At 44.3% G+C, this 27,948-nt stretch overlaps 1 protein-coding gene across 3 annotated transcripts; it reads left to right on the top strand.

Moving 5' to 3' along the window:
• The first annotated feature begins 259 nt into the window (after positions 1–259).
• Positions 260–27,939, top strand: myot (myotilin). Of its 3 annotated transcripts, XM_080502512.1 has the most exons (19): positions 274–405; positions 6,034–6,107; positions 6,695–6,742; positions 7,229–7,400; positions 7,499–7,561; positions 7,645–7,786; positions 8,416–8,439; positions 8,657–8,776; positions 9,133–9,259; positions 20,054–20,270; positions 20,362–21,248; positions 21,886–22,036; positions 22,220–22,321; positions 23,227–23,264; positions 24,221–24,359; positions 24,759–24,966; positions 25,075–25,240; positions 25,349–25,482; positions 26,703–27,939. In XM_080502512.1, the coding sequence occupies exons 3-19, from the start codon at positions 6,735–6,737 to the stop codon at positions 26,843–26,845; spliced, it is 2,841 nt and encodes a 946-aa protein (XP_080358638.1). In that variant the 5' UTR covers positions 274–405; positions 6,034–6,107; positions 6,695–6,734; the 3' UTR covers positions 26,846–27,939. The 3 variants fall into 3 exon arrangements, with proteins under 3 accessions (XP_080358637.1, XP_080358639.1, XP_080358638.1); XM_080502511.1 differs by lacking the exon at positions 6,034–6,107 and having other exon boundaries at positions 260–405; XM_080502513.1 differs by lacking the exons at positions 6,034–6,107; positions 22,220–22,321 and having other exon boundaries at positions 260–405.
• Positions 27,940–27,948: the final 9 nt, after the last annotated feature.

Genomic DNA, 27,948 nt, shown 5'->3' with positions numbered 1-27,948 from the left:
ACCTCCTCCCCCCAGGTAGCCTTAGCAGTAAACAAAGAGGCGTGCTGTGCTTGAGCACGGTGACTGTTTGTACCCCTCCAGCTGAACCCCACCTGCCCTCCTCTCTCCCTCTATCTCCCCCCTCACCAGCCTCAGATTCCCTCCTAACCCCATTCCAACACACACACACACACACACACACACACACACACACACACTAAAGGCCCCCCTACATGTGTATTTGTGTGTGTGTGTGTGTGTCAGTGCGCTCTGAGTAGAGAGCGTCCAGTGGCCGAGCCATGACAGGGAGCCACACACTCACATGGCAGTTTTGCTTTTAGCATTTCAATCCTCCTCTTCTTGGATCAATACCCTCGCTGTTGCCGTTTTTGCTCCTTCGGTCCCACCGGAATACGACAAACTCAGGTAAGGGAGGGGGCCGGCGTTCTGTCTCACAGTCCCGAGAGTGGAGTGGGCCTGGCCCACATGTCCTGGAAGCTCAATACCCAGCATGAAGCCACCTGTGTGAGCGTCCACACTGGTTCCAGGCCTTGTTTTTTTTTTTTTTTTTTGGTGTGTTTTGCAGTGGCAGGCTCTTTGAGATGGGACGGACCCTTGTTTTGATTGGTAGAGAGGAGGGAACGCAAAAGTGTCAGTAATCAGATAATCAAATGCTGTAATTCAGTTGGTCGAGGGCCATCAAGTTCCTGATACTGTATGTTATTGATACTGCGGGCAGAGCCGGAGGGAATGAGTCTGCAGGCAAAGAAAAGAGGACAGCTGGGAAGATCTGCCCGTCTGCTGCTAAATATACATGCTGTGTCATGTGCTCACGTCTGTCTATCTGTCTATCTATCTATCTAGTTAGCTATCTATCTAGTTAGCTATCTAGCTATCTATCTAGCGTCAAAGCTAATCTCTGTTACTAGCTCGTTAACCAGCGTCTTTTTTAAATATCTGCTTCAGTTTTTACTTTTCGGTTGGTGTCATGATGTAACCGTGCGTTGAAGAATCTGTTACATCCGTTCTGGGAGCTTAAAGAGTGGAAGTGAAAAATTTAAAGTGTGTCAGTTATATAGCCAGCAGGGTGAGGCAACACAAGGCATACCGACCTAAGTTGAGCGGCCGTGTGTGTGTGTGTGTGTGTGTGTGTGTGTGTGTGTGTGTGCGTGCGTGTGCGTGCGTGCGTGTGTGCGTGTGTCTCCAAGCTGTGCATGCCTATATGACTCTGTTTTCAGCCTCTAGTTGGTGCCCGGAGAGATCAGGTGACCCCCCCCCCACCCTCCCGTCTGCGCTAAATCGGTCTTGTCCGATCCTGCAAGTTGGGGAGCGAGGAGAATCGGAGATTGAACTCCCGATACGTCAGAATGTTCGGCCTCGTTTACACGGCAGCGTTTCAAGTCAAGTCATGCTCACGATCTGGTTTCGGAAAGGTTCTGCGATTCCACGGACACATTTCGAAACACTGAAAACGATGATGTTTTCACGTTGTGCCACCAGTCAGTGCTGTCTTTACGTGATCAGACCACCAATGAATGCATGCAGACAACAGCAGGCTGTAAACATTGACGCTCCGTTAAACTGTCCTTCGCTGTCACCCCGTACATATCCATTCACGCACACACTCTCTTTGTATATAGCGTTTGCTGTTTAGTAGATTAGATCTCCATGTAAGATTATGTTTGCTACTTAGATGTGTTGATTTATGAGATGATTTGAAAATTCTTTGTGAATTAACACATTTTTGTTAATGCATGCCTGTTCGCTGAATTCAACGATTCCTGGTGATTATTGTGTATTTATTGTTGACGTTCGCTGGTTTGTAGTCTGTGCTCGGATCTCACACCTTCCCTTTTATTTATTTAAGATTGTTATATTTTACACAGAAATATGAACTTACTTTCAATAAACCCCTTTTCCAAACGAGACTGATATTTTGGCAATTCGCTATTTACAGATTCTCCAGTGGTGCCCCCTATATTATTAATGAATAAATAGTGAATTTATTAAAATGACTAATTCTCAATTAATACATTATGTTCATAATGTATTAACTTTAAGTAATTAATCAATTACTTTAGGAGTTGTTAATGAGTTTACTGCCATTAATAATTAAAATTTTTCATAAACTTACTTCCAGTGATTTATTACTTACAGTAATTTAACGCTAATAACCAAACATAAATCCCTACGGTGTCCATCAGTGTTTGGCCTCAGTGTGACGTTTCTGATCATTTTACTAGAGATCAGAGAGAAGTCCTTCTTGGAAGTAATCGATGATGATTCCACATATGAACGTTGTTGTACTTCGAAAAGGCACAAACATTTTGTTGCGCGATTGAACTGTGAGAAAATTCACCAAAAACATTGTGATTACCCTTCAACTGATCGCCCCAGCTGGTTCAGGTTTAATACAAAAATGATGTGTCGAGAACATTTGTCCAAGAATAATTGGCTTGGAACCATTCATCTGAAGATTGTAGAAAATGCTTTTGAAGGTCTTTGTACTTGGAAAAACAGATTATTGTTTCTGTTGCTTCCCAGTTGTTTCTGATTCATCCAGGACTGACTGCCTCAACCTATTTATGTCTGATTCAAATATAAAGTCTCCTAAATTATTCTACAAACATCTGCAGGTGCAGTACTTTTGAATGTGTCTATAATCAGGAAGAGACTGAAGTGAGACTGGTTTCAGTTGCGGACACATTTTTTAATGTATGTGTAGTTTCTCACTCATTATGTTTATTATTTGGGGAAACAAATGGAAAAGAATTTGACGACTCAATTTTGGAAAAACGTCCACAATACATCAAAACTTGACAGGAAAAGGATTTAGATTAAAAATACATTAATAATAATAATATAAACCGTAACAATCTCCAATGTTTGAAAAAAAAAAAAAGATTCGATTATTGACAACTATTGGACTAAATGGGTGAAACATGTAAAACCCTGTAAGACAAGAACTCTTGGATCTCTAAGGCGACACAGTTACCGGTTTGTTCTTATGCTCCAGTCTTTCATTTGACTGTCAGGACTGAGGATTAATTATAAAGCTGCACTAAACATTGTATGTTCATGTGTTTAGTATCACAATAATGGTATGATCCACAATAAATAGTGAAAGCTACACTAAATGATATTAAAGTCTCTACGACTTGAGCTGTCTTTTCCCAGAAATGACACTTTTCTCATCGTACAATTTCCATGATTTAATCGCAATTGGTTGAGAAAGTCCAATCTCATATTTAAAAGGCTGTCATTTAGATTTTGGAAACCAATTGTTGTGTGTTACTCGTTTGGTGACAGTCTGCATCCTCATCACTAGATGGCGTTAAACCTCTGCTCCAGGGTCGGATGTGCCGCTGCTGAGAATCCTGTCTGAGCTCAGAGCTCCTGATGCTGGACTCTGGACACGTCACAATACAGGAGCTGTTTATATAAAGCTCCATTATCTGCATATACCTGAACAGTTAATGTACCACTTCACCACGATCTGGAGCTTTCCAATAAAGATTGACCGATAAGACATTAAGATCTGGAAGTTTTTATTCTATTCAATATCTATATTAGTATTTAATAATGTTTTCATCACAAATCTCTGTCTATATATAAGGTTTTGTTCACTTTGTGTGACTTTATATTTGCAGAGGAATTTGTCACTCTTTGTTGTCATTTTACATCTTTTAATATCGTTTTTTCATTTGACATTTACTCACCTCAAGTTGTTCTGTCGCTTCATAATCAGTTTATAGTAAATATAAATGTCCTTGGCATAGTTTTTTATATTTTTCTCTGATGTCTTTGTGACTGCACCTTACATACATAAAATCTGTATTTTATCATTCACATCTCTAATAATACTTTTGTACTAAATCCCCACAGAGTCCTTATTAATACTCATCCTGGAAACATGGTTTTCTTCAATATGTGACATTTTCAACCAGTTTTACTCTATTTTTTGTAGGAACCTGTTGTTTTCAGACTGTGGAGTTAAATGATTTCTTACTATTAGTATACGACTAGTGCTTCTGGCTTTAAACTCTGGATATTCTCGATAATCTGAATATTAATTCAACGGCCAAGGAGCTACAGACTCGTAAAATCCCAGTCAGGAACCAAAACTACTGATAATTAACAATTTGTCCAAAGTTGTAAGATGAAAATGTATGTGGCCTGCACACTTTGTCCTAAAATCCTACTTTTTTTGGCCGATAACACATAAAATCACAGTCTAAAAATACAATGCTTAACTTCACACTTTTTTGAATTGATTTAAATTTCTTTACTTCTCTTGTCAATGTTGCCTTTATTTCATAATTTGTCCCTTCTTGTTTTTGCCCTTCTCATAATTCATGTTCTTTTAATACATTTCTGTTTTTCCGTTATTACTCCAACTTGTCCCATTGTCGTCACATTTCTGTCAGAGAATTTTCTTCGAAACTCTTTTATCAAAGATCAAATCATTGATCTTGATATTATGATATTATGGTTAAACAGCTGTATGAGGAACTTTAAAGGGATTTAACGGGGACCCCGTTGAGATAAAACTCTGTAGTGAAACGACATATCGATCAAACACATGGCTGGCTTCACTTAAAAATAAAAGATTACCTTATAAGATAATGTTTCAATGTGGAAAATAAAGCAATCAGGGTCTGACGGGTGAATTCACATGATCCAACGTGGCCATTTGAACACATTTAATTCACCTTTTGTGAACAAAATGAGCTCCTTCCTGCCAAACTGACTAAACCTTTGCTAAGCATGTTATGTGGTCTCGCTTAAACAACCTATAGTGACTCCATCTATTTGAAAATACACTTTAATGCTTCTTTTCCATTGGATCAGACCTTCTGGCAGTCCGATGGACTGTATCTGTGATCCAGATCTTCTAGTTAGAGTGAAGAAAAAAGTTATTGAGTTCTTCTTCTTCTTCTTCCTGTTTATTTGTTATGAGACGCTGGGATTTATCTCGGGTAAAAGACGTTCTGCTCCTGCCTGAGAGGTGTCAGGGTTTAATTTAGCCTGGAAACCTGAGCCCAGCTCCTCCTTGGGGGGCCCCGAGACAGAGCCATGAGGAGGTGGGGGGTTTGTGGGAGTCAAAATGATGAAAGATTTCACATAGCTTCAATTAACTGAGTGAGATCCTGATGGATGATGGACTCTGGCACACTTTTATGATGCTGATTGGGACTTAAACTCCAAAGAGCTTCAAACTTTACAGTTTTGCTGGCACAAACTTCAAAAACTAAACAAAAAACTTCACAAAAAAAGCTTTGCTGGCTACCAAACAAACATTGGCAATGTACTTTCTAACACGAAGGAGACATGATTCGTACTTTATATTGTCAGTATTTAAAACTCCTTTGATTTCCATCTTTATACGGAAAGCGACTACACAATTAACTTGTCAATTAACGTCTTTAAATTAAGTTAATTGAACTTAAAATTAAATTACTTACGTTAAGTTAACTTAAATTAAATAATGAGATCAAATTGATCAATCAACACTGCTGTGGTTCTGGTTTGTTTCTGAAATCTGTGAGCTTGTTGAACAATGTTTCCACCCGGTCAGTTCAGGGCAGATAACACAAACAGCAGAGAAAATCTGAGATTTTTTTTTAAATACACTTTTGACTTTTGAACTTTTCGTGGAGTCTTAACATGTTGACCAGGTTATTTTATGTTGTTTTTGTAGGATAATAATGATTTTAGTGAGATGTATTGTGTAAGAAGGCAGAGGGAAAAGAACGATAAAAGCAGAGAGCTGGTTTGACGACGGTCCTCTGTTTTAGCTGTGATGCATAGAGAACAAATGTTGTCCAACCTTTTTGGTTGAAGCAAAAAAGCAACAAGTCTGTTTCCCATTTAGGAGCTGCAGTATGTTCTGGATGTGTCTTTCAAAGCTAATGTGTTCACTGAGGTTAGACTGGATCAATGCATTGTTGGCTATGTAGATGTTAGATTTAATTATTGACTTTAGGGCGTCTGTGGTTCAGTTGGTGGAGCAGGTCGTCTTACAGCCACATCTCCGTCTGTCCCTGTGCCCAGATGTCAAACATACTGAAGCCCAAGTGGCTCCTAATAGTGGAGGGGCAGCTGGCAGGACAGCGACATCCTCCTCCGTGAGTGAAAGCCAATGGAAACACTGGCAAACCCCGTTTCATAAGCTAACCCGATACCAAATAATGATGGTTTGTGCAGGAAAACCAGAAACATTCAACATCGAGTCAGACTTGAGAATTTGGAACTACTGCATAGATGATTCTCTTTTTGGTTAAATGTTTCTTGATCTGTCAAATCCTGTTGAAATGGAGGTTTTCTGTTTTACTGTAGCAGGTTTATGTTGTCACACAGTGACATCTAGTGGTCATAGAGTGCATGAACTATTGTATTTTAATATAAGTGATATCAGATCATCAGTCACATGAGCAGTGTGACTTATAGTAAAGAAAATACAATGACATGTTGTATAAAAGTAGAGGATTTCAAATGTAGTTATATACAAAAAGCGAAGCTGTTTCTATTTGGTTGATTAGGATGGCTCAAACATCACTCATCACCATGGAGACCAGCATTTTTTATCCTGATTAAAGCAAAAACTAAATAAATTCTGTTTCATGGAATTGAGACATGTTGTGATGCTTGTTTCTGTGGTGAAAGCATGAGATGATGATGATGATGATGTTTGAGACTCCTCCTCTGTCCACAGGACCTCTGCTGCTGCTGCTGCCTCCTGGAACGCCTGAAACATGGCACAGTGAGTCTGAAAACCCCGGTTTCATACATCCCAACATCTTAAAGCTTCAACCATCACCTCAAACTTTTGCATTTCTTCCTATAACAGTTGAAACTTCGATCATTGAGACGAGGATGGTTTGAGAATCGGTGCTCAGAAATGTATCAGTGGTGGAAAAATGAATGTATAGCCTTCGACAGATCATCAAAGATGGTTGCTTTTTATCTGATTAGAAATTTTTTTTCAATATAAGACATGTAATCTGTGCCTTAATGAATATCTTTTTTCTAAATGTTATGGTATATGACTGCTTTATTTCTTAACGTCTGCGATTCACACACGTACCATACAAAGCATATTAGAGCATCATAATGTCCGTTTATCCCTGATCGAGAAATTAGGAATAGTAATGACAGCTTTGTTTTAAGTGTACAGAAGGCCTGCATTTGAATATGTTCCATTTACTATCACTGTTAGTGATAGTGTCTCGTCTGCTCCGCTCTGTAGAGTCCAGCAGGTGCAGAAGAAGACCAGCACCATGTCCCTGACCATCTCCTCCTCCTCCTCTTCCTCTCTGACCTCCTCCCGGGAGCTCTCCTCCTGCTCCTCCTCCTCCTCCGCCCTCCTGGCTCAGAGGCACTCCAGCCTGGTGCAGCCGCTCAGCGTCAGCCCGCAGAGGGTAAACCTCAGCAAGTCCCGTCAATGGCGACTGTGTTGTTAAGAGAGAAATGACAAAAAGTCAGGAATGACCCCCCCCCCCATGTGTCCTGTGCTCAGACCCAGAGTCCCATCTACAACCAGCAGTACTCGGGGACGGGTGTGGCTCCCGCCTTCGTTAAGGTTTGTACCCAGCAGGATCGTGAAGGACTTCCTGGTATGACCCTGTTCTGATCAGACCCCCCCCCCCCCCCCCCTCCCCGCAGTGCCTCCATGATGTGTCCACAGTGAAGGGGCAGCTGGTGGTCCTGGAGTGTCGGCTGAGAGGGACCCCGCCCCTGCAGGTCATGTGGTACAGGGAGGACGAACAGATCCTGGACTCGGATGATTTCAGGATACTGCGCAAGAGTGAGTGTGGCTCTGATGGGCCAGCATCTGCACCCATCAGCTGAGAACTCCCGCCACGAATCAAATGGAGTCCCTCGCTATTTATCAGGCACTTAAAAACAACCACAGAGGAGCCAACGTGCTCCACCTTACCCCCTTTGAGGGAAATGTTTATGGCAACATTTTGTAAATGCAAATAATGTAGTAGATTGTCATATGACATGTTATCCTGACACATAGGGGAAACAAGCAAAATAAGATTTTCAGGGCTTGCCGAGCACTTTATTGAACATGTCACTGTCCAATTTGTATATTTAAAAAAATTAAAACAGTCTAAGTTTATTCACTTTAATTTTAAGTCCAAGATTAGTTTCTATCTTGAAAAATTACACTTGCTGTGGCCAGACGTCTTCACTGTACGTCAAATTGGAGAAAGGTGAAGTCCCAAAACCTGAACAAATCTACATTTCCCATCCTGACAGACACTAAACCACACGAGGTGTGTTTAACATATAATGCCTTTTAAGCTGAATATATATATTTACATGATGTTCCATTCACTTGTCAGATAAAGAGATGCCGTCATTACATATTTGGTAATAGTTTGTGTTGATGAAGTAAAACCGTTTTCTCTCTCATTGTTTTTCCAGAGGCCAGTTCTGCCTCAGTACCAGGTAAGACCTGAATACTGTGTGTTTCACTTGATGGTAAACGGTTGTATTAAGGAGTTAAAAACACAGTTCACGCAAGAATTGACTTGGTTGTTGTTACTCGAGATCCACTTTGTGCATGCTCCCTTTAGATCTGTGGCTTTTCTGGTCCAATTTTCACTGAAGCTGTTCCACCCAAGTTAATAAACTTGTTAATAAACCACTCTGTGGTTCTCTGCAGAGGAGCTGTGCACACTGGTAATCACTGAGGCCTTTCCTGAAGACTCGGGCTTGTTCAAATGCGTGGTCATCAACTCGTACGGCACCGTCTCCTGCTCCGCCTTGCTGGAGGTGTTCAACGGTGGGTCGCCAGTTCATATTCTCCTGAGACTCTGTAGTTTTATTGTTGACAGCCGCCGTAATAAACGATACAACTTGGTCGTCTGTCCATGCGATTGCCCATGCACTCGCAATTTCTGTTGTTTACAGCAGATTGTTTAGCATATTGTGTGTGCTTTCACTACAAAAATAACAGCAAACTCCAGAGGCCTGTGATTTCTGTTTGCCGGTTTCATGTAAACAGACATCGTTTTCAAAATATTGCTGTAAAACAGTGCATTTTCACTTGGAACACTGTGGTGTGAACGGGTGAGTGTTTCTCACCACATCCACTCCGCGGGGGGTCCCCCCCACTCACTCTGCGCCTCCTCCACACAGACCTGGAGGAGCAGCTGGACAGCCAGCAGGAAGCCGTTCCTTCCCAGACCAGAGGGGAGGATTTTGTGAACCTGCCCCCCCCTGAGTGGCCCGAGAGCCCACCTGAGGACAGCCTCCTGGTTGCTGAGTGAGTAGAAAGCCGTCATGCAGGCTTCAGTCAATATGTGTCCAACGCTGGGAACTGTTCAAACTTTACACTGCTGCTGTGTTTTAGTGTCTTGAAGTGGGTTTCACGGTGTAAAGATCCAGAACAGACTTGTAAACGAATGCTTTAGAGAAGTGTTTTTCAACCAGTTCCGCGAGATGTAGCCAGGTGCGCCGTGGGAAATTATCCAATTTCACATTTTTTCTAAAAAAACATTTACTCTCACAGCTGACAGCGGCTGTGAGAGCAGTGTGCAGAGTAATCATGTATAAATACTGTGGCGAGCACCGCAGAAGAATTACTCTGAGTCGAGATTCTAATCTACCAGCTGAACCCCAGAGGTTTTTATTTTGACATAAACACACGCTACCGGAACTTCATAATAGGATGACACTCGACACAACACATTTCTCACTCATGGTTGCACACCAACATCCAACAAACCAAACCAAACTAGACGAAATAATTAACTATCTGAACCGAGGAACAAAAACACAACACAAGCACAAATCAACACACACAACAACCCCAACAATAACCCAATAACAATATGTTATATTATATTATATTATATTATATTATATTATATTTATATTATATATATATTATATTATATTATATTTTATATATATATATATATATATTGCCTGAGGTTATAACCAACTCCGTGATGCTACAATACTCTTCGCCACTAGATGGCAGCACAGAACGTTGCCGGTGAAATGAAACTTAACAGACGTCAGTCTGGTTAATCTCCACCACCTGCTGCTCCCATCTTGTATCAAAGTACTGAGTCAGTGACGGTGATGGAGAAGTTTTTGAAAAGGAAGAATCTAACCAGGATATCAGCTCTGTGTTCATCCATCAGGTCCAGGTTTCACACTGAGTGAATAAAAATTTTAAAAAAAAGAAATTGGGAAATACTTTTTTCTGTATTTATTTGATTCCTGTTGATAAAACGTTGATGAGAATGCCTTTATATTGTTAATATAGGCTACAGAGTTGAACATTTTACCATTTTCAGGTGGTGGTGTGCCTCAAGATTTTTCCAAAGAAAAAGTGTGCCTTGGCTCAAAAAAGGTTGAAAAACACTGCTGTAGAGAAGCACTGAAATGCCCCAGAAGAAAGGCCCCATTCTAAACCAAAGTTAAAACCAGGAAACCTTCTTACCACAGAGACATTTATTTTAAAAATACTTTTTTGCCACTTCACCTTTAAAATGAAGAAAACCACTCCTAAAGTTGTAGAACATACATTTTTTGAAATACATGTGAATGCTTTTATGAAATTTGGGGTTTAATGTCAAGCATTTAATTTAATTTAATTTTTTTCATTTTTTTGCTTTGTCATTCTATCTTAGTGAATTATGCTGATTTAGCTGTTTTGTGCACCAGGGCCGTAGTAAATAGTTCTTCAGCTCATGTGCCAGTAGATGGACAACACACGATTTTTCAGAAATAAAAACACTTAACCTCCTAGGACCCGGACTCTTAAATGGCATTCAATTTTAATTTCTCTTTGCTATTTGGGCTTATTGGGACCTGATGAGTGTTACAACAGAGAATTATCTTATTACATGATGTAGTTTCTGAGAAAAATGATGTCCACATATGTGGACATTCGTTTTATATTACAATAAAACACAATAAAGTCACAATTGAGTAATGATGTACAAAACTCTATATTTGGTACCTGAACATGGCAACATTGTTTCCTGAGTGCAAAACCAAAGTAGGAAACTATTGTCCATTTTTCTAAGTGCAAAAACAAAAATATAAACAATGATTGTGTGCTTTTTCTCAGCGCAAAATACCCAAAATAAATAACTTCTCATTTTTGCTCAGTGCAAAAATAAAATGACAATGAAAACAAAAGTCAGAGTTGTCATTGTCATGCTGTGACCCTAGAAGGTTATGGCCACTTCCATCTGAAATTTTAAGAACTGCATGACGTTCTTCTTTGAAGTACCAAATACACTGAGGTCTTCACGGTACAGTAACCAGCTGCTGGCTAAAGCCAGATCAGTAAAGAGCATTGGCCTATCCACAGTGTCCATTTCTTTGTATGGCCATTCATGCTATCGTCACTCATCATTCTATCGACAAGGTCAACTCCACCCATCTTGGAGTTGTATTCATGTATAATACTTGGTCACGAGATGGTTACATATCTTTTCAGTTTCTTGTCCCATCATTGGCAGATATTGTCACCATGGACAAGCTCCTGTGAATGGAATCATCTGCTCATCAATAGAAACACATTCTGGGGGAGCCTGGGACCTGCAACCTTTCAGAATGCGGTTCAGAAAAGGCCTCACTTTCCAGAATTTATCACACCCTTTCAGAACGTCTGGAACATCATCATCAGTGACCACATTTAGTGATTTCCTCAGTCTGAAAAATCTGTCATGTGTGAACTTTTCTGTGATGGCAGGAATTCTCAAAGTGCTGGACCAATACATCCTGACTGCAGGATACTGCACACAAGACATCAAAATAGAAGCACCAAAAAAAATTAGAGATTTCATTAGTTGACGTGTTGATTGAGTCTCAACTTCTGGCCAGTGATACAGCATTGGAGCAATCAGCAATCATTTATCAAATCTTTATCAATGTACTGCTCCATGTGGTCCAGTGGGTCCAGCCTTCTCTATCATCCACAGTGTCCTCTTCATGCTCAAACTGAGCTTGATTTGGTGTTAGCGGAGAAGCCCCCCATCACAGCCCACGTCCTTTCTTGGACTGTGCTTGATGGCTTGGTCCTGGCGTTGTCTCTTCTGAGACATTGCTTGAGACATCATGCTCATCCTGCTGTGCCCAAGAGCGACGATACAAACGATATCCTTGATATTCCGAACGGAGACGTTTACATCCTCTGATAGGGTGAGGATTGGGGTCCTCACACCCACAACTGTCCTCCTCACTGCTGCCTGGCTCCTGTCATGGGGGCTGATAATCAGCATCCTCCACGGAATCATCGATGTCTAACAAATCTTCCACTTCTGACTTGACTCCACCAATTAACCCCAGCAACTCCAGTAGTTGTGATGAAGAATAGAACTCTCAAAAAAATAAATCATGACAGAAATCTAATAAAAATCTATGTAAATGTATTAATAAAACATACCATATCTGCTTGTACTGTAGTAAACTATTTATTTCTACCAAAATCATCCCAAAATACAATTTAAAAACTCAATCTCTTTGTCCACTTTGTGGACATGTTCAACAAAACTATCAGAACTAAGTCCTCCTGTCCACATACGTGTACATCAAGTTTAACAGCATGGTGAGTGGTTATAGTTGCAAACTTTTGTCTAATTTCACTTCAGAAGCAAACATTGAACACTTATAAATATATCTGAACAAGAATTAGCCATGAAATTTCTTTAAATTTTTTACCCGGTCAACTTTTGCATCGGGAGTGGCCGGCTGAATTTCAAGGTGTGTTGTCAACCATCTTGAATCTAACCTGTAATGTGTTATACTCTTATTCCACCACCAAGTGGCAGAGTGATGTCCACAGAAGTGGACACCAGGACTTTGTAGCACAAAATTTTGTATTGTGGTCTAGACAACTGAAAATGTGCTGTCCACATATGTGGACGCCAGGTCCTAGGAGGATAAACAATGAATACCTGTAACATTATCATGTTAACAGAGCCAAATATTGTGCAAGAATACAAACCTGCAAAGACTAAATACAGAGCTTTCTTTATTCACAAATAAGCTAATGAAAACATTAACTGGAGTTCACAAATAAAATCGTATCATAGCATTGAAGTCTTGAAAGACCACAGAGAGCAGATTTTCACTTTCTTGGTCTTGACTTGGTCTCAGCCCCTCAAAGTCTCGGTCTTGGTTTGCTTGATCTTGAATACAACAATGTAATAAATGAAAAATTTATTGCTACTATAATCTGGCCAAACATCACGTTTTCATCACAATTGACAAAAATTAAAAACAACAACATACAGATTCGTTTCTGAATTTGATGTGAGGACTGTGGTGCCAGGAGCCCACTTGGGGGTTGGGAGTTCGCAGGTTCGAATTCCAACACTGACCTGTGTCCCTGAGCCTCATAATGTCGCTGCACATCCAGGAAATATGATTGGTCAATGCGGAAGGAAAATAATTCACAATGTATTTTCTTTTCTGATGCTTTTTACCATAGTGATTTGAAACACAAGGAATTATGCATCGACATCATGTCACGGTCGGAAGGCGTGTGGCCGGTAGACACCCTCCACCAACTGTAGTCCTCACGTTTAACCACGTGGTGTCGCAGGAGCTCGATGACGAGTTTTTTTTTGGTTTTGTTTTGTTTGTTTGTTTGTTTGGGGGTTTTTTGGGAGCTGGACGACAAGTACATAACTCTCCATAACGAGCGTGACGTCACAGGGAAACTTAAACCACTGTTGCTCTTGCGGCGCGCGCTCGTTCACGTGTCGCGTCGTGGCCGCGCGCTGTCACCTGTCTCGGTGGCCCGGCCCCATCCAGTCCCTCAGCAGCAGTCCTCCTCCCCGGTCCTCCTCCCCGGTCCTCTGCTGTCTCTCCTGCGGGGCTCGGAGCTCTCCTCCCCGCACGCACACTCCGCCTTCAGTCCGCCTGCACGGAGCCGCAGCACCGCGGCGGAGGAGCAACTCAACCCCGGTAAAAAGCAGCTGGTTACCCCCCGACCGAGGGCAACTTCTCCCTGGGGTACTTTCATCCAACCACGTCGCAGATACATGTGCTTTTACTAAGGGAGCTTTGAAAACACCCTTTTCTTTTAATATATATATAGCTTTTTTTAATGTGAGATTTTGGACTAAAAACAACAAGATTGACTATTTTAATTGGAATTGTTTTCATTACTTTTCCTGTTTTAGTTTGTTAATTTGTTCAAACTAAAATGTGATTAGAATGTATCCCTTTGCAAATGCTGTGTGTGTGTGTGTGTGTGTGTGTGTGTGTGTGTGTGTGTGTGTGTGTGTGTGTGTGTGTGTGTGTGTGTGTGTGTGTGTGTGTGTGTGTGTGTGTGTGTGTGTGTGTGTGTGTGTGCGTGTGTGTGTGGTGAAAATAGTCTCTGAGATCATCTGTGAATCACTTGTGTGTTTCTGTCATTCACTCTTAACCTGCTGCTGTGAAACATTAGTTTTGAACCTGTGCAGAGCTCTGCATGATCTTGCCTCATTATATTTTATCATTCGACTGATCAGAAGTAGAACCAACATGTGGTTTGTGTAGGAACCCATGAACCTCATCCCGAGTTGGGTAAGAGTTCATCCCTGTCCCGCAGGGTGAAGAGGTGGGAAACATCACTGACTATACAGTGACTATATCACAAGTCAAAGGTGATGCGAGGTGGAAACGACTTTGACTTTTTGGACATTTGATGCAGTTTGCGTGCGTCTTGACGTCTTCGTCTCACAGTTTCATGGTGTGAAGTATGTTTGGCTTTCCACTCTGTATCCATGTGCGGGTCCATGATCTCATCTGTAATGTGAAGAGCAGACATGGCGACGGTGTCCTTCAGAACCCCCCCCCCCCCCCCCCCCCACACACACACACACACACACACGCACAACAACAGTTGCTCAGAAACTGTTGGCTGCAGTCTGGAGTTTTAAGGTCATGCTGAGGTTCTGTGGCCAATTTCAAGTTCAAGTCCGACTGAGGGGCCGATCGAACTGTCTGACGAGGATCTGAAGCTGCAGCTGCTGGTTTGGATGTTTCGTGAATGAAGCTGCAGCCTGTTATTAAGTCATTGTTCATATTATTGTGAAATGAAATTCGCCAAGCTTTGGATTGTTTACTATAGTCTCGAGCGTGAGCTGGGTTTAAAACTGTGAGACAGGTTAGTTTTACCCTGCTGATAGTGTGTTGTTGGAAATGGTATTCATGTGTTTTATACCAGCTTCCATTCTCGTTATTTTTGCTTCATCTCCTCACTGAACGAAATATGAAGAGAAAATAACCAAAGCGTCAGTATATGTTGCAGTATGATAAGTTTACCATCTACGAGCTCCTTCCTCGTCCAGTGCCGTGATGCACTTTGTGCCACAAGATGGTGTAATGAGTAACTCACGCCACCTTCTGACTTTTCTTTATTCCAATCTGATTTTCCTCAACGAGCTGCTGTAAATTCTCACCTGGACAGAAAAAAAATATTTGTCATCTGTGAACCGAATAACCTGTAGAATGTGTGAAATCTAACTCAAGTCATTTCATGTGAACCGCTTGGGTCCCAATACTGAGCCCTGGGGGACACCATGCTGAGTGAAAGGAGGGCATTTCCATTGCAAAAGTCTCTGGAAACAGTTTTCAGAGTGCAACATCTTTGAAACGACCCGATCTCAAACGCTATTTTCCTTTAAAATAAAACAAACAAAAAGTCATACTTGCACTTGCAGTCAACGGTTATTGTAGCATAACAACAATAAAAATGGTCAATTCCTATTTTGAAAATAACAGCGCTACTTTAACAAAGTGTACATTCACTATCATCGTCTCCATAAAGGAGACGCAGGTGCTTCACGTGTGGCTTTTCTGCTGTGAAAACTAAGCTGATCTAGCGGCTCGTTCTCCAGGAAATCTCAGAGAAATACTAAAAACAATGAAACAGCTGAAAGTGAAGACCACAGCCACTCAACACCACCTTCACACATGCACACAACTATAATTATGTCTGAAAAGGGGGAAGTAACGCTTATTTCAGCTCTTATCACTTACTATTTCTTATGTTCCTGAATAATATAAATCCACTTTTTTTCCCACTGCCTACCGACAACATTCAGTTCGCAGTTTCATAGCCAAACAAAACCTAGCTTCCATGGCGACACAGGATATAAACTTGCAACACAGCATGAAATTATCTAGCTTTAGTGAAAACTTATTTGTATCAAACTGCCTCCTGTCTTCGCTCCACCCCAGTGTGATTTCCTCCACGAGCTGCTTTACATGCTCACCTAACCAGGATATGTTTGTGTCATCTGCAAACAATAAATTGCAGTATTTCTGGAATTTTACATTACGTCATTAAATGTATACTATAAACTGTTTGGGTCCCAATACTGAGCTCTGGGAGACACCAAAAGCAGTGTCCAAAAATGATGACTGGAAATCACACATTTTCACAAAACTGTCATCTGTTACTTAAATAATCTTTCACCCAGGGTGGAACCAACGAACCTGGAAAATACGTGACACGTGTTTAAGTTTTGCAGCTTTTCAAGAGATATGAGGAGAAAACAGAGCTGAAGCGGTATCTGACACTGGAGGGAGAAAATACCATGATCGCTTGCAGAGCGAGTGTGTGTGTTTACAGTAACTAGTGGCAAAGTAAACAGGGATAATGTGGTGGTAAAAGCGCAGTTTCAGCTGCAGTTATGTGCTGATAATTACTAGGCTGGATAATACAAAGGCTGGACCTGGACCTGTTATTTATGTCTATTGTGTTCATATTTTCTTATCTTTATATACTTGCAGATCTTTATTGATCACATATATATATTCTTGTGGAATCGAGAGAAATGTTGTTGGGTCAGTGTGTACTTTTTAAAAAAAAGGTCAGAATAAAGTGATGAGATGTAATTTCTTCACCTCTTAGTATTAATTTTCAAAGTTGTTGGAGGTCCTATTGAAGTGTTCGGTCATGCAGAGGACTTGGAGAAAGCTCGGCATGTTCCTACCCACAATGCTGTGTGTGTGTGTGTGTGTGTGTGTGTGTGTGCGTGTGTGTGTGTGTGTGTGTGTGTGTGTGTGTGTGTGTGTGTGTGTGTGTGTGTGTGTGCGTGTGCGTGTACTTCTGCGATTAAGTGGGCAAGGCTATATTTGTCTTGGTATTCAGACATCCGCTGGCAGGTGCAGACACTTCTGGTGGCACACACACACACACACACACGCACACACACACAGTATTTTTACAGTAGCATTTACAGCAGAGAAACAAGTTGTTATTTAATTTTTTCCCCCTAAAAAGTTATAAAAAAAATTTTAATTGATAATTGATGTTTTCAAAAAAAATGTATGCCACCTTCATACATGCCTGCAGGCTGATGTCCAATAATATAAATTGATATTATGTTTAGGAAGAATCAGCTGAGCCTTTGCTGGCCTTTTTAAAGAACAAGGACTTGAATACAAAGGTTATTGAGCAGCAGGTCGTTGAGGGACTCTTACATGTCCCACCTTGGTTTGTGATTGGCTGAATATACACGTGTGAAACCTCCTCTGTGTGAAAGCGTTGACAATGACGGACTGGCGATGTGTCCTGGGTACGTTAGCTGGTACACGCTGCTGACCCTGCACAGCAGGGGGTCTTTATAGCCTGTTCCACCAGACCCCCCCCCCCCCCCCCCCCCCCCCCCCATCCTGCACGCAGCACACCTGATGTAACGAGGAGCTCCTCATGAAAAGAGTTCAGTGTGTGAGAAACTTGAGAGGGACTGGAGAAAAGAGACCGTCACCATGATGAACAAAGCAGATGTGGCTGATCGTGGGCTAAAAGCCTGATGGGCCAGGTCTGACCAACAAATTCACAGGTGTATGGTCTTACACACCAGGCTAGAGTTTTCTACATGTTTATTTCTCTTCATGACATTTTGTTTTCTTTTTGACAGATTGAATTTAGAATCAGGAAAATATTTTCATAATCGAGATTTGTCTTGTTAGCTCTTGTGCTCCGGCTAACACTTGTTTTGAAGGTCGATCGTTAAATGACTGCGTCTGCAAGGACCAACAAGCATCTTTTGAAAATCAAGTGGCTTCGTCAAGGTCATGCTGTTCACCAGGCCGGAGGCTGATACATACTACTGCGTCGACAGTACGCATCGGGCAGTGTTGAGCCTCCACACAGTCCCTTCAACACTGGAAGTCCTGCGTCGAGGTTGCATGTTGTATCACAACGTAGAAACTCATTGGGAGTGTTTATTTCCCAGTCATAATGAGCAATTTGGCACAAAGGTGGACAGTGGCACTTCAAGCTCGCATCCTGCAACAGTGTTGTCCGTATTATTAGAGATGATGTAGAGGGAAATCGTTGTGGACAGCACTACAACCTGCGTATTTTCCGTCGCATTCTACGTTGCTTCGATGTGTCTTTAGAAATTGTTGGAGGTGCCTGGTGACGCAGAGCCTGAGCGGAGGTGTTCCGTGGCAACACATAGCCTTTTTGTGTCTATGGAGCATAAATGAGGCGTAACATTGCTCGTCTAACTAAATGGCGGGTTGCTGAGGTGCATCTTTACTGACTTCTATTTCCTGAACCAGGAGGGGTGACGTACATCGGGTCTGATGTCAGGAATGTTTGAAGCTGCTGGGAGGGAAGAGCGCCAGTCGACAGAAGAAGTCCAGCCATTGATGGGCTTTGTTATCGAAATCTACTCAATTTCACTGACCCTCTTCACTGATGATATGTTGGCCCTTCTCAAATCCACCACTATCTCTTTTGCTTTATTTATTAGATTTTTCAAGGCTAAACATGAGTGGTGCCCCTGAAGTCCAGTGTTGGGTTAGACATTGGTGGTGTGAGGGAATTTTCTTGGAGCGTTTGATTGAACGACCATGAAGCTTTAGGTTTTCATCTTTTCACCAGTGTGTTCTGAACTCGGTGTGCCGGCCGACCCAAACCGCCCCGTGGCCCTCAGGAGAACCGCCAGAAATGCGGAGCGAGTCAGTGCGCCTGCGTTGTAATAGACTGCTATTGTCATTATGCTTGGACTGCGTGGTTGCCATGGGAACAGCATTCCTTCCTAGCGGAAGAGCGGGGGTTCCGGGTGGGCCGGCGTTTGGAGGAAGAAAACCCCTGAGTGGGCTGAAACGGGAGGAGATCCACTATTATCTGTTGGCCTCGTTAGAACATCCACTGCAGCATGTGGAGTTCGGGGCGTTTGTCCTTTTGTCCACCAGTCGTCCTGCTGGACCAGTGAAGATGTGGACCCCTGATAGCTGCATCACTAAAATCACATCACAGTGAAAGCAGACACGAGCGTGTTGTCCCAACGTGGCAAACACAGAGAAACAAGCATGCGGTCATTCAGCATGAGGATCCTGCACCAAGTCAACAGGAAGGATTTCTACTCAAGAGTTTGTAAAAAAAAAATTCACTTATATGTGAAGGTATCATATTATGATTCACAGGTGCAAGTTATACAATAGGCTCATTTATGGATTAAGATTCCTCTCTTTTTTTCTCTTAATTGTTATTATTCATTGTTAAACCACTACCTCCCTGTTTGACTAGTCTGTTTGACTATATATTCCCAAATGAACAGAAAATATTAGTGTCATCTGTTGACAGATTAATCTGTAGTACGCCCAAACGCCTGGAAAACACACATTTTCACAAATTGTTGTCTGTTCCTTAAATAGCGTTTCATTTGTACCACAAAAAATATCCCACAATTCTCGAATTTGTCTTCAGTTCCCCTGCCAAGGTTTTCTATTTGGACTGTTTTTGTAGCTCACCCACACATCTCCGCCATAACTCTCCTGTTACGCTGGCCTGTGGAGAACAAATAAATTGTTTTCTTTGTGCAAAAGTCCTGTTTTAGTGACACGGACTGGCAATTATAAGCTCAATTGTTCAACTCTTATTGAGTTGAAAAGGATAAGCTTTCCTGTCTGATATTGGGAAAAAGTTTGGTTTGTTTTAATGTCTAAACTCTACATTTTTACCAGTTTTGGCTCTTCTTTATGCCCATTGAAAATAAACAACTATGAATGTGTATGTGGGCTGTGTGAAGCTCTAATCGGTGGGTTTTAAAAGCTAAAGACTCTGCTTCTGCTTTGCCAGTTTCCCCGAGCTTCAGCCGGTCAACCACTCTTCTGAGGAAGCCTTCGGGCGCAGTGAGGAGGAGAGCGCCCTGAGCTCTGAGGGTCAGAGGTCGCCGGAGGTCTCCACTCTCCGAACCCGCACGCCGAGCCCTCCCCCTCCGCCCTCCCCGCCGTCGCCAGCCGAAGAGAAAGCCCCCACGCCCAAGCTCTTCACCCCAAGCAAGCTCACTTTCGCGGTAGGAACATTTCTGCCGGGTTCGTTTCCGTCCGAGAGGGGTTTCCTGTTACAATTTCACGTTAACTCGATCCGCGTCGTCTCTCTTCCAGTCCGCCCAGTCGGGGAGCAGCAACATGAACCTTTCCGACCTGCCCAGCTTCACTCCCGGCGCCTTTCCTCCCAGTGCCTTCAACTACGAGCGACCCCGACATTTCATCCAGTCCCAGCCGGCGTTCCAGGCGCCCAGCTACGAGAGCGTGCTGAAAGAGGCCCAGGAGAACCAGAACCACTCGCAGCAGACCGATCAGAGCGTGACGGAGGCCGCGCAGGGCCAGTCGCCGTCGTCGTCGTCGTCGTCGTCCCACAGTCGGTCGGTGTCCAGGTCCGTGTCACAGACTCAGTCCCAGTTTCAGTCTCTGAGCCTCGGTCAGACCCAGAGCCAGGCCAACGGGACCGCCAAGTCCTCCCCGTCCTCATCCAACCTCAACTCCCCCATTTCCCCCCCGGCTTCCGCGGTCACCCCACTCGTCAGCCCCTCCTCCCCCACCACCACCACCACCACCCCTTCCCCCTCCGCCGCCATGCCCCGCGCCACCTTGCGCTCCACCATCACCCTCACCCCCAGCGTCCCCAGCGCCACCGGCCTCGGCAGCGCCACCCTGTCCGCCAACCAGGACGTCATGTCGGCGCCCGCCGCCTACCTCTGCTCCGTGCTGCCTTCCCAGTCCCCCTTCTCTGCCTTCTCCAAGCCCTCCCCGAGCTCCGCCCGGCCCCTCGCCTCCCCCAACCGCTCCCCGCTCTCACCCTCCAGCCCCCTCCTCCCCAGCTCTCCATCCTCCCTCCACCAGCAGCCTTTCCCGGTGTCCCCCTCTACCCCTCGCTCCCCCCTGTCCCCCTCCTCCCCCTCTCTCCCGCAGCCCGGCACCCCCACCGGGGAGAACAGGGTCCCGCCCGCGGTGGTCTCCCTGCCCTCCAACTATAAGGGGACCCCAAGCATGTAAGTGATAGAAGTATTCATATAAAGAAGTGTTTGCAACGTGTGCAATGGAAAGTATTTGCATGATAATTAATTGTAAATGGTGCTACATTTGTCCACGTGCATTTGTGGGCTGAGCGGCAGTGCTGAGTGTGCAGGTTCTCCCCTTGAACAGCTGTTTTTTTTTGTAGTCTTGACTCTTGTTTGGCGGATTGGACGATCAAAGTCTGAAGAAATTAGCCGTTTTAACAAATAGTTCAATGAATAAAACAGAGACTTCACTAGCATGTCAAAGAACCAGACACCGCCACTCCAGCCCGGCCCCTCCTCCTCATGGTGGTCACCAGCCCACTGAAGGCCAACGTGGTTGTGTGTGTCCAGGCTGATCCCTTCAAATCTTCAGTGGCGTTGGGCTCAGGACTGCTGGCAGGCCATTTAATCCTCTCCACTCCCAGATTCTGGAGCTAGCCTCTGATAAACCTAGTCAACAAAGTGAGCTCTGCTGCTTATCCCACCAGCGCATGTTCTTTCTCAGTATGACACCGTTTAGGAGGAAAATCAATAGTCTTTCGATGAGATGCTTTGCCAAGAAGTAACAAATATCATCCTGTATATGAGCCAGTTTTATGATGATCTCCCGCTCTCTTCTATCTTGCAGCCTTCCCAAGCCCATCTTGAAGAAGTCTGTAGCCCCCCGTCCTTCTTCCTCTCGCTCCACAGACGAAGACATCCAGGGCTCCAAAGACGCCCTCATCCAAGATCTGGAGAAGAAGCTCCGCTCCAAGGACGCCAGGAGGAGAACCAGCCAGGTCTGCATGAGTGTGTGTGTGTGTGTGTTTGTGTGTTAGGACGGGAAAACAAAGCAACACCCCGACACTTCATCCCCACGACAATCCCCTCACCTACATGCAGACATACAGCGTGTGCCTGTTTGAGCCGAACGGAAGAGGAAAGAAGTGACACTTTAACAACATGAAGCTTCATTTCGACAGAAACTGTCCTATGAGGAGCGTATGGCTCGCAGGCTGTTGGGTCCAGACAGCGCTACCGACATGTTTGACCAAGACGGTCTTTCAGACTCACAGATCGACCAGGTACATGAAGACACTTTTATTCCTTCACCGGGCTTCGCGTTCATCACTAAAACCCCCTCCGTCGTCTGCGGCGTGCTGCAGATTTGCACTCGTGTGTTCTGACATCTCTGTCGGCGTCGCTCCGTAACCCATCAAGTTTTCCATCTTGCTATTGAAGCGCCGGGCCACACGTTAACGCAGCCCACTGGGCTTGAATGGCTGCACGGGGAGCCGCTTTCCCCTCTCGGGGCCTCCTGATGGGCCCGAAGTTGAAAAAGCCCTGGCAGTATAATCAGCAGCCACAGTGAGCCGCCCCATGCTGTCATTCTGACCAGTTCATCGTGTGTGTGTGTTGTGTGTGTGTGTGTGTGTGTGTGTGTGTGTGTGTGTGTGTGTGTGTGTGTGTGTGTGTGTGTGTGTGTGTGTGTGTGTGTGTGTGTGTGTGTGTGTGTGTGTGTGTGTGTGTGTGTGTGTGTGTGTGTGTGTGTGTGTGTGTGTGTGTGTGTTGGTTTGTGTTGGTTTGTGTAGGATTGTTCTATCAGAAAGCCTCCACCGCTCACTGGGCTTTACACCATCTATACTCTCTGACAGCCAAACACACACACACACACACACACACACACACACACACACACACACACACACACACACACGTAACCTCTCAAGCCAACACGGTTTGTCAGCGGCTATTTCTAGCCTCTTTTCTGAGAACAAGCCTTTCACTGGTGACAAGAGGACTATTGTGTCAGAACACACACACACACACACACACACACACACACACACACACACACACACACACACACACACACACACACACACACACACACACACACGCATGCACCCACACACACTCCTGGCATTTTTGTCATTCTCTTGGTTTGTCTGGCTGAGACCTGTGATTATGTCTGTTTGTTCCGTCACAGCCTGAATCACCAGAAGGAAGACACAAAGGTGGACTCTGGTGAGTACCGTTTTTATCAACGTGATCCTACAATCATTAACCCACAAGGGCTCCCAAGTTCACAGCAGAAACTTGGACATGGGAATTCCCCTAAAACGTCCGGTTCAGCATTAAAGTCTTCCTCTAATCTACTGCAGCAGCGGCAACACATCATCAGTGGGATAAACTTAACTGGTCTCACGTCAGTCTCATTCCAGCTCAGGTTCCTTGTTCGTGGGCAAACAATCCATCCATCCACCCACATTTTCCCCATTTCCATGGAGACAGATTCTGCGTATTTTTCCAAGGGTCCACTTTGCAAGCCATTTTTTTTAAAAGTCCAGTTTTAGCTGCTCTGAACATCGTTGTCGTGTAGACCGACACCCAATGGCAGTTTTTGGTTTTCTTTTGAAAACGATGTCGTGTGAACGAGACCCAAATGGCTAAAGTTCTGTCTGTAGGTCCAATTGCTGCATTTACATAGGACCACTTTTTTTTTCTCTGCACAATATTAAAGCTGAACAAAAGGTGTGTTTACCCTCAGTGTGTGAAACATGGTCTCTGTACAGACTTCAACCGAAGGATCCCGGTCTTTGTCCCGGACTGTCACAACAAGAAGATTGAAGATGTAGAGCAAAAAAATAAATAAAAAAATTGTGCAGATTTGATACATCAGAATGATCAATCTGCAGGAAAGTTTTCATCCATCTCTACTTACAGCCTGCGTTAACCTCCTCTCTCCATGCTATGGGGCCAAAACCATAAACTAAATCTATCTCGTCACTGCAGCTGTCCGTCAGAAGAGATAGAGAAGCCTGAATGCAGTACCCGTTGCGTCAAAGGACAGAAAAAGAACAGAGCTTGTAACTGTTTCTGTGGTTTCTTATGGGTGCATGTGTGTGGTGTAGTGGGCCGCCATACCCACTCACTGAACGTGTGCTAAAGTGAGGTTATAAATAAGTCATCTTCCTCTGCAGGGGGAGGCACCATTCGGGGACAGACGACAGGAGCAACGAAGGATCAGCTATCCAAGAGAAATGTTATGCCCCTCGCTTCCTGCAGATCCCCTCTGACCTCACAGTGGAGGAGGGCCGCTTCTGTAGGATCGACTTTAAGGTGAAGTAACACCGAGGGCCTGACACGCTTGAAACATTCCTCAGACAGTCCATTCTCCGTTAAGTCTGAAACACTTTGAAACACATATAAGTGTAAACGTTTGCATCGCTACAAATGTAAAAGTCTGCCACCTGAATGTAAAAGTCCACGAGAAAGTCTGTAACGCAAATGCTAAAGTTCACCACCGTGAGGGACGAGTTCCACAAGAGTGCAAAGGTCAACGCCAAAGAAACGCTCCACAACACAAATAATGAATCTGTAAGTCGGTTCAAGTATGAAGGTGACAGGAGTTAAAGCTCTGTAAAGCTTGTGTCGACTGTGGATCCCCGGTGAGCCTCCATCTGCTTTCTTACACACGGAGAACGTGTGAAATAACCGCGGTTATTGTGGTGACTGCAGGTGGGCGGCCTCCCGACGCCGGACGTGTGCTGGTACCTGGACGGCAAAGCCATCCGCCCAGACGACTACCACAAGATGCTGGTGTGTGAGAAAGGCATGCACTCCTTCCTCATCGAGATCGTCACGGTGCACCACGCCGGCGTGTACGAGTGCGTGGCGAGGAACCGGGCGGGCGAGAGCAGGTTCACCATGAGGCTCGACGTCATCGGTAAAATAAAATTTAAAAAAAAGACGAGAGTTTGGTGAGACGGCGAGAGAACCACGGGACGGGACGTGAGCGAGTCAGCTGGGATGTCCCTCTTTTTTTCGTCCGCAGCTCAGGAAGTCCTCCGCCCCCCCACCTTCGTGCAGAAGATGCTAAACTCCAGAGCTCTGGAGGGCGACACTGTTCGGTTAGAGTGCAAGGTGGACGCCTCGCCTCCCCCCCAGCTCTTCTGGAAGAAAGACAAAGACATGCTGCGCATTGACCCCAACAGAATGAGGCGAGTCTTTGGTTCAGTTCAGTTCAGGGGTTTCCCCTTCAGCCAATCTCGATCTCAAACATTGCGTTGACGTCCGTCTGTCTCTCCCCCCCCGCCCCGTGTCTTCAGCCTGTACCAGGACGGCTCCGGGCGACAGTGCTTGTTGATAGAGCGGCTGATGAAGTCGGACGCCGGCTGGTACACCCTCTCCGCCATTAACGAAGCCGGCATGTCCACGTGCAACGCCAGGCTGGACGTGGGCAGTGAGTCCGTTTACGGCTTTCTCTATGCAAACGCCTCACCCGCCGTTTCCATGGCGGCGGTGACATCAAACAGCAGATGGAGAGTGTCGCCGCGCAAACAGAGAGAATAAAACGTAATCGCCGGCTCAGAGCCGGGGCGGTGCAGTCGGAGGCTTTAGGTTTCCACTCGATCGCGTAACACGCCAGCTGCTCCCCGAGAGCTCCCCGTGCACCTGAAAGTGAGAGCAGGTATTAAACCTTGCAGTTTCGCACGGAGAAATTAAGTCTCCGATCATTTCTCTCTCAGATGTTGTGAAAATCCACAGCTCATCCAGGCTTTTAGGTCTTAATATTCCAGTTCGACAAGTAGATCAGTATCATCTGGTGTCACTGGTAAATAGATTAACGAAGGAAGATAATGGAGTTCCGACAGGAAGTAGGTATAATGTGAAAAGTCTAGGTCCTAACACAGAACCCTGTGGACTGCCACGGTGTAGTCTGAGCTAAAGACCAAAGTGAACGTTAGATTTCCAATTTGCAAACTGAATTATTTATTATTTTTCATTACCAATGTCAGAGTTCACATAAACAAGGTTTGTTCTGTCCAAAGCAGAAGTTAAATATGTATTTTCTTGTTTAATCAGATCAACAAGACTAAATATTTTAGACATACTATTTAGAGAAATGTCTCTATCTCTATAAAAGGTGAGGAGTAAAACATGTCTACAAATATTAAGAAACATTTCAGACTCGAGCAGGCTTGTTTGGGGAAAAAATTGACTCCGTTGAAATTATTTGAATCACACAGAAATTAAAATGTCTTAACACATTCCAGTATACAAATACGAATGATTTGTGTCCCGTACGCAGCTGCTCGCTTACAGAAACTCACACCGTGAAGCTCCTGCTGCACATCTTCTAATGTCAGTGGAGGTTTGCTGAGTCAGCGGAGGCTTTTTCATGACCTCTCCGACCCCTACACGGTGGCTTTAACGGGCTCTGGGCGTCTTTGAGAACAGAAACAATGAATATGGTTTCACTCATATCAGTGGAGGTGATCACTGCACTCAGCGATAAAGACAATAGAATAGAAAAAAACTTGATTAATCCCAATGTTTAAGGTGGAACGCCGAGCCATTGTCTGCTCAGGTATGAGCCGTGCCCAGTTATTTTCAGGCTCCAGACACGACAGGAATCTCGAGTCTGAGCAGAAACTCTCTCCTCTCCTCTCCCCCTGGCAGCCCGGACCACCCCGGCCATGAAAACGGCGCCCCCCGGCTCCAAGACGTTGAAGCTGCTGTCGTCGCTGAGCCACGTGCCCGCCCTGACAGTGGAGAGCCCCGCCCAGCACACGGCCCCGCTGTACGAGAGCGAGGAGCTGTAGAGCCGCACCGGGAGACCCAATAAGCTCCTAGCGACATGAGAGAACTGTGATTTGATTTGGTTTGTTGGGTAGGGTAGGGGTGGGGGGGTTCTGTACGTGTCGCGAAATGCGGGAACGCTGCTTTAACCGGTGGGGGGAAAAAAAAGTCGCCAGGTTTCAGCCAATCACAGTTTCTAACTCCAGTACCCACAATCCAACAGTGCTTGTTTGATCCGTAGCTTCCCGATACCGTGTAAATTGTCTGAAACTATTTATTTGAAGTTGTTCGCGTTGGGACGGTCAGTGTGAAGGGAGTCGGAGAGTCCCGCTCGGCGTTAGCGGCGGCCCGCTCCGGACCGAGGCCCCCCTGTTCACACGACGGCGTTTTCGAGTGAAGGACAAACTAGCGTTCGTTTGGTCTTCGGCGTCCGTTTACACAACTGGAGCGGAGCACTCTTTATGAGCAACTTCATGAAAACGGCTAATAAAGGTGGAACTTCTCAGAAACTCGCAACTTTTCTGAGATGCTGCTTCTGCACGTACGCACTACCAAGGTAGGAAATAGCTCGTCTGCACATGCTAGCTGAGTCTCCCAGAATAGAAATCCAACTCTTTTGTCCATGTGAATTTTGATGTGTCATGTTCTCTTCGCCAACTACATCGCGTTCAGCATTTCCATGTGATGAATTTTTTTTTTTTTTTTTTTTAAATCAATGCGTTTTCCCTCGAGATGTTGTCGTGGAGACGGGGCCTCAAAACTGAGCTTCACATGCCCGCTGTTCTTCAGGATGGCTTATTCAACAAAACCCGACTTATATATTTTTTTAGCTGCATGTGAATGAAAATCTGACATTTAATCCCCGAAAAATCTCAAGAGGAACAGATTGAAATAAGAAGCCTGTGATAAGCTGGTTTCTCTTTTGAGAGTTGACACAAATGGGGTTAAAAGTCAGACTTTCTTAAAGGTACAGGTCATGTTGGAAGCTAAACGAGCATTACAGACTGTACCTTTTGATTGAAACATGTTGATTGCAGGTAGTCGAGTGTTTTCCGTTTGTTGTGTAAGTTCTACGTATCAGCGGATGAATGAGGAATAAAGTCTCTTGTGGCCTTGGCTTTGCCTC

The sequence above is a fragment of the Blennius ocellaris genome, assembly GCF_963422515.1.
Source record: "Blennius ocellaris genome assembly, chromosome: 9".
Lineage (NCBI taxonomy): Eukaryota > Metazoa > Chordata > Actinopteri > Blenniiformes > Blenniidae > Blennius > Blennius ocellaris.
This window is presented reverse-complemented; position numbering and strand designations above follow the sequence as displayed.

What these genes read in the sequence shown, in the direction of transcription:
- myot (XM_080502511.1), top strand. An exon ending in ATTGACCCCAACAGAATGAG is followed by an intron (nt 25,241 to 25,348) that starts GCGAGTCTTTGG and finishes CCGTGTCTTCAG; the next exon opens with CCTGTACCAGGACGGCTCCG. An exon ending in CGCCAGGCTGGACGTGGGCA is followed by an intron (nt 25,483 to 26,702) that starts GTGAGTCCGTTT and finishes TCCCCCTGGCAG; the next exon opens with CCCGGACCACCCCGGCCATG.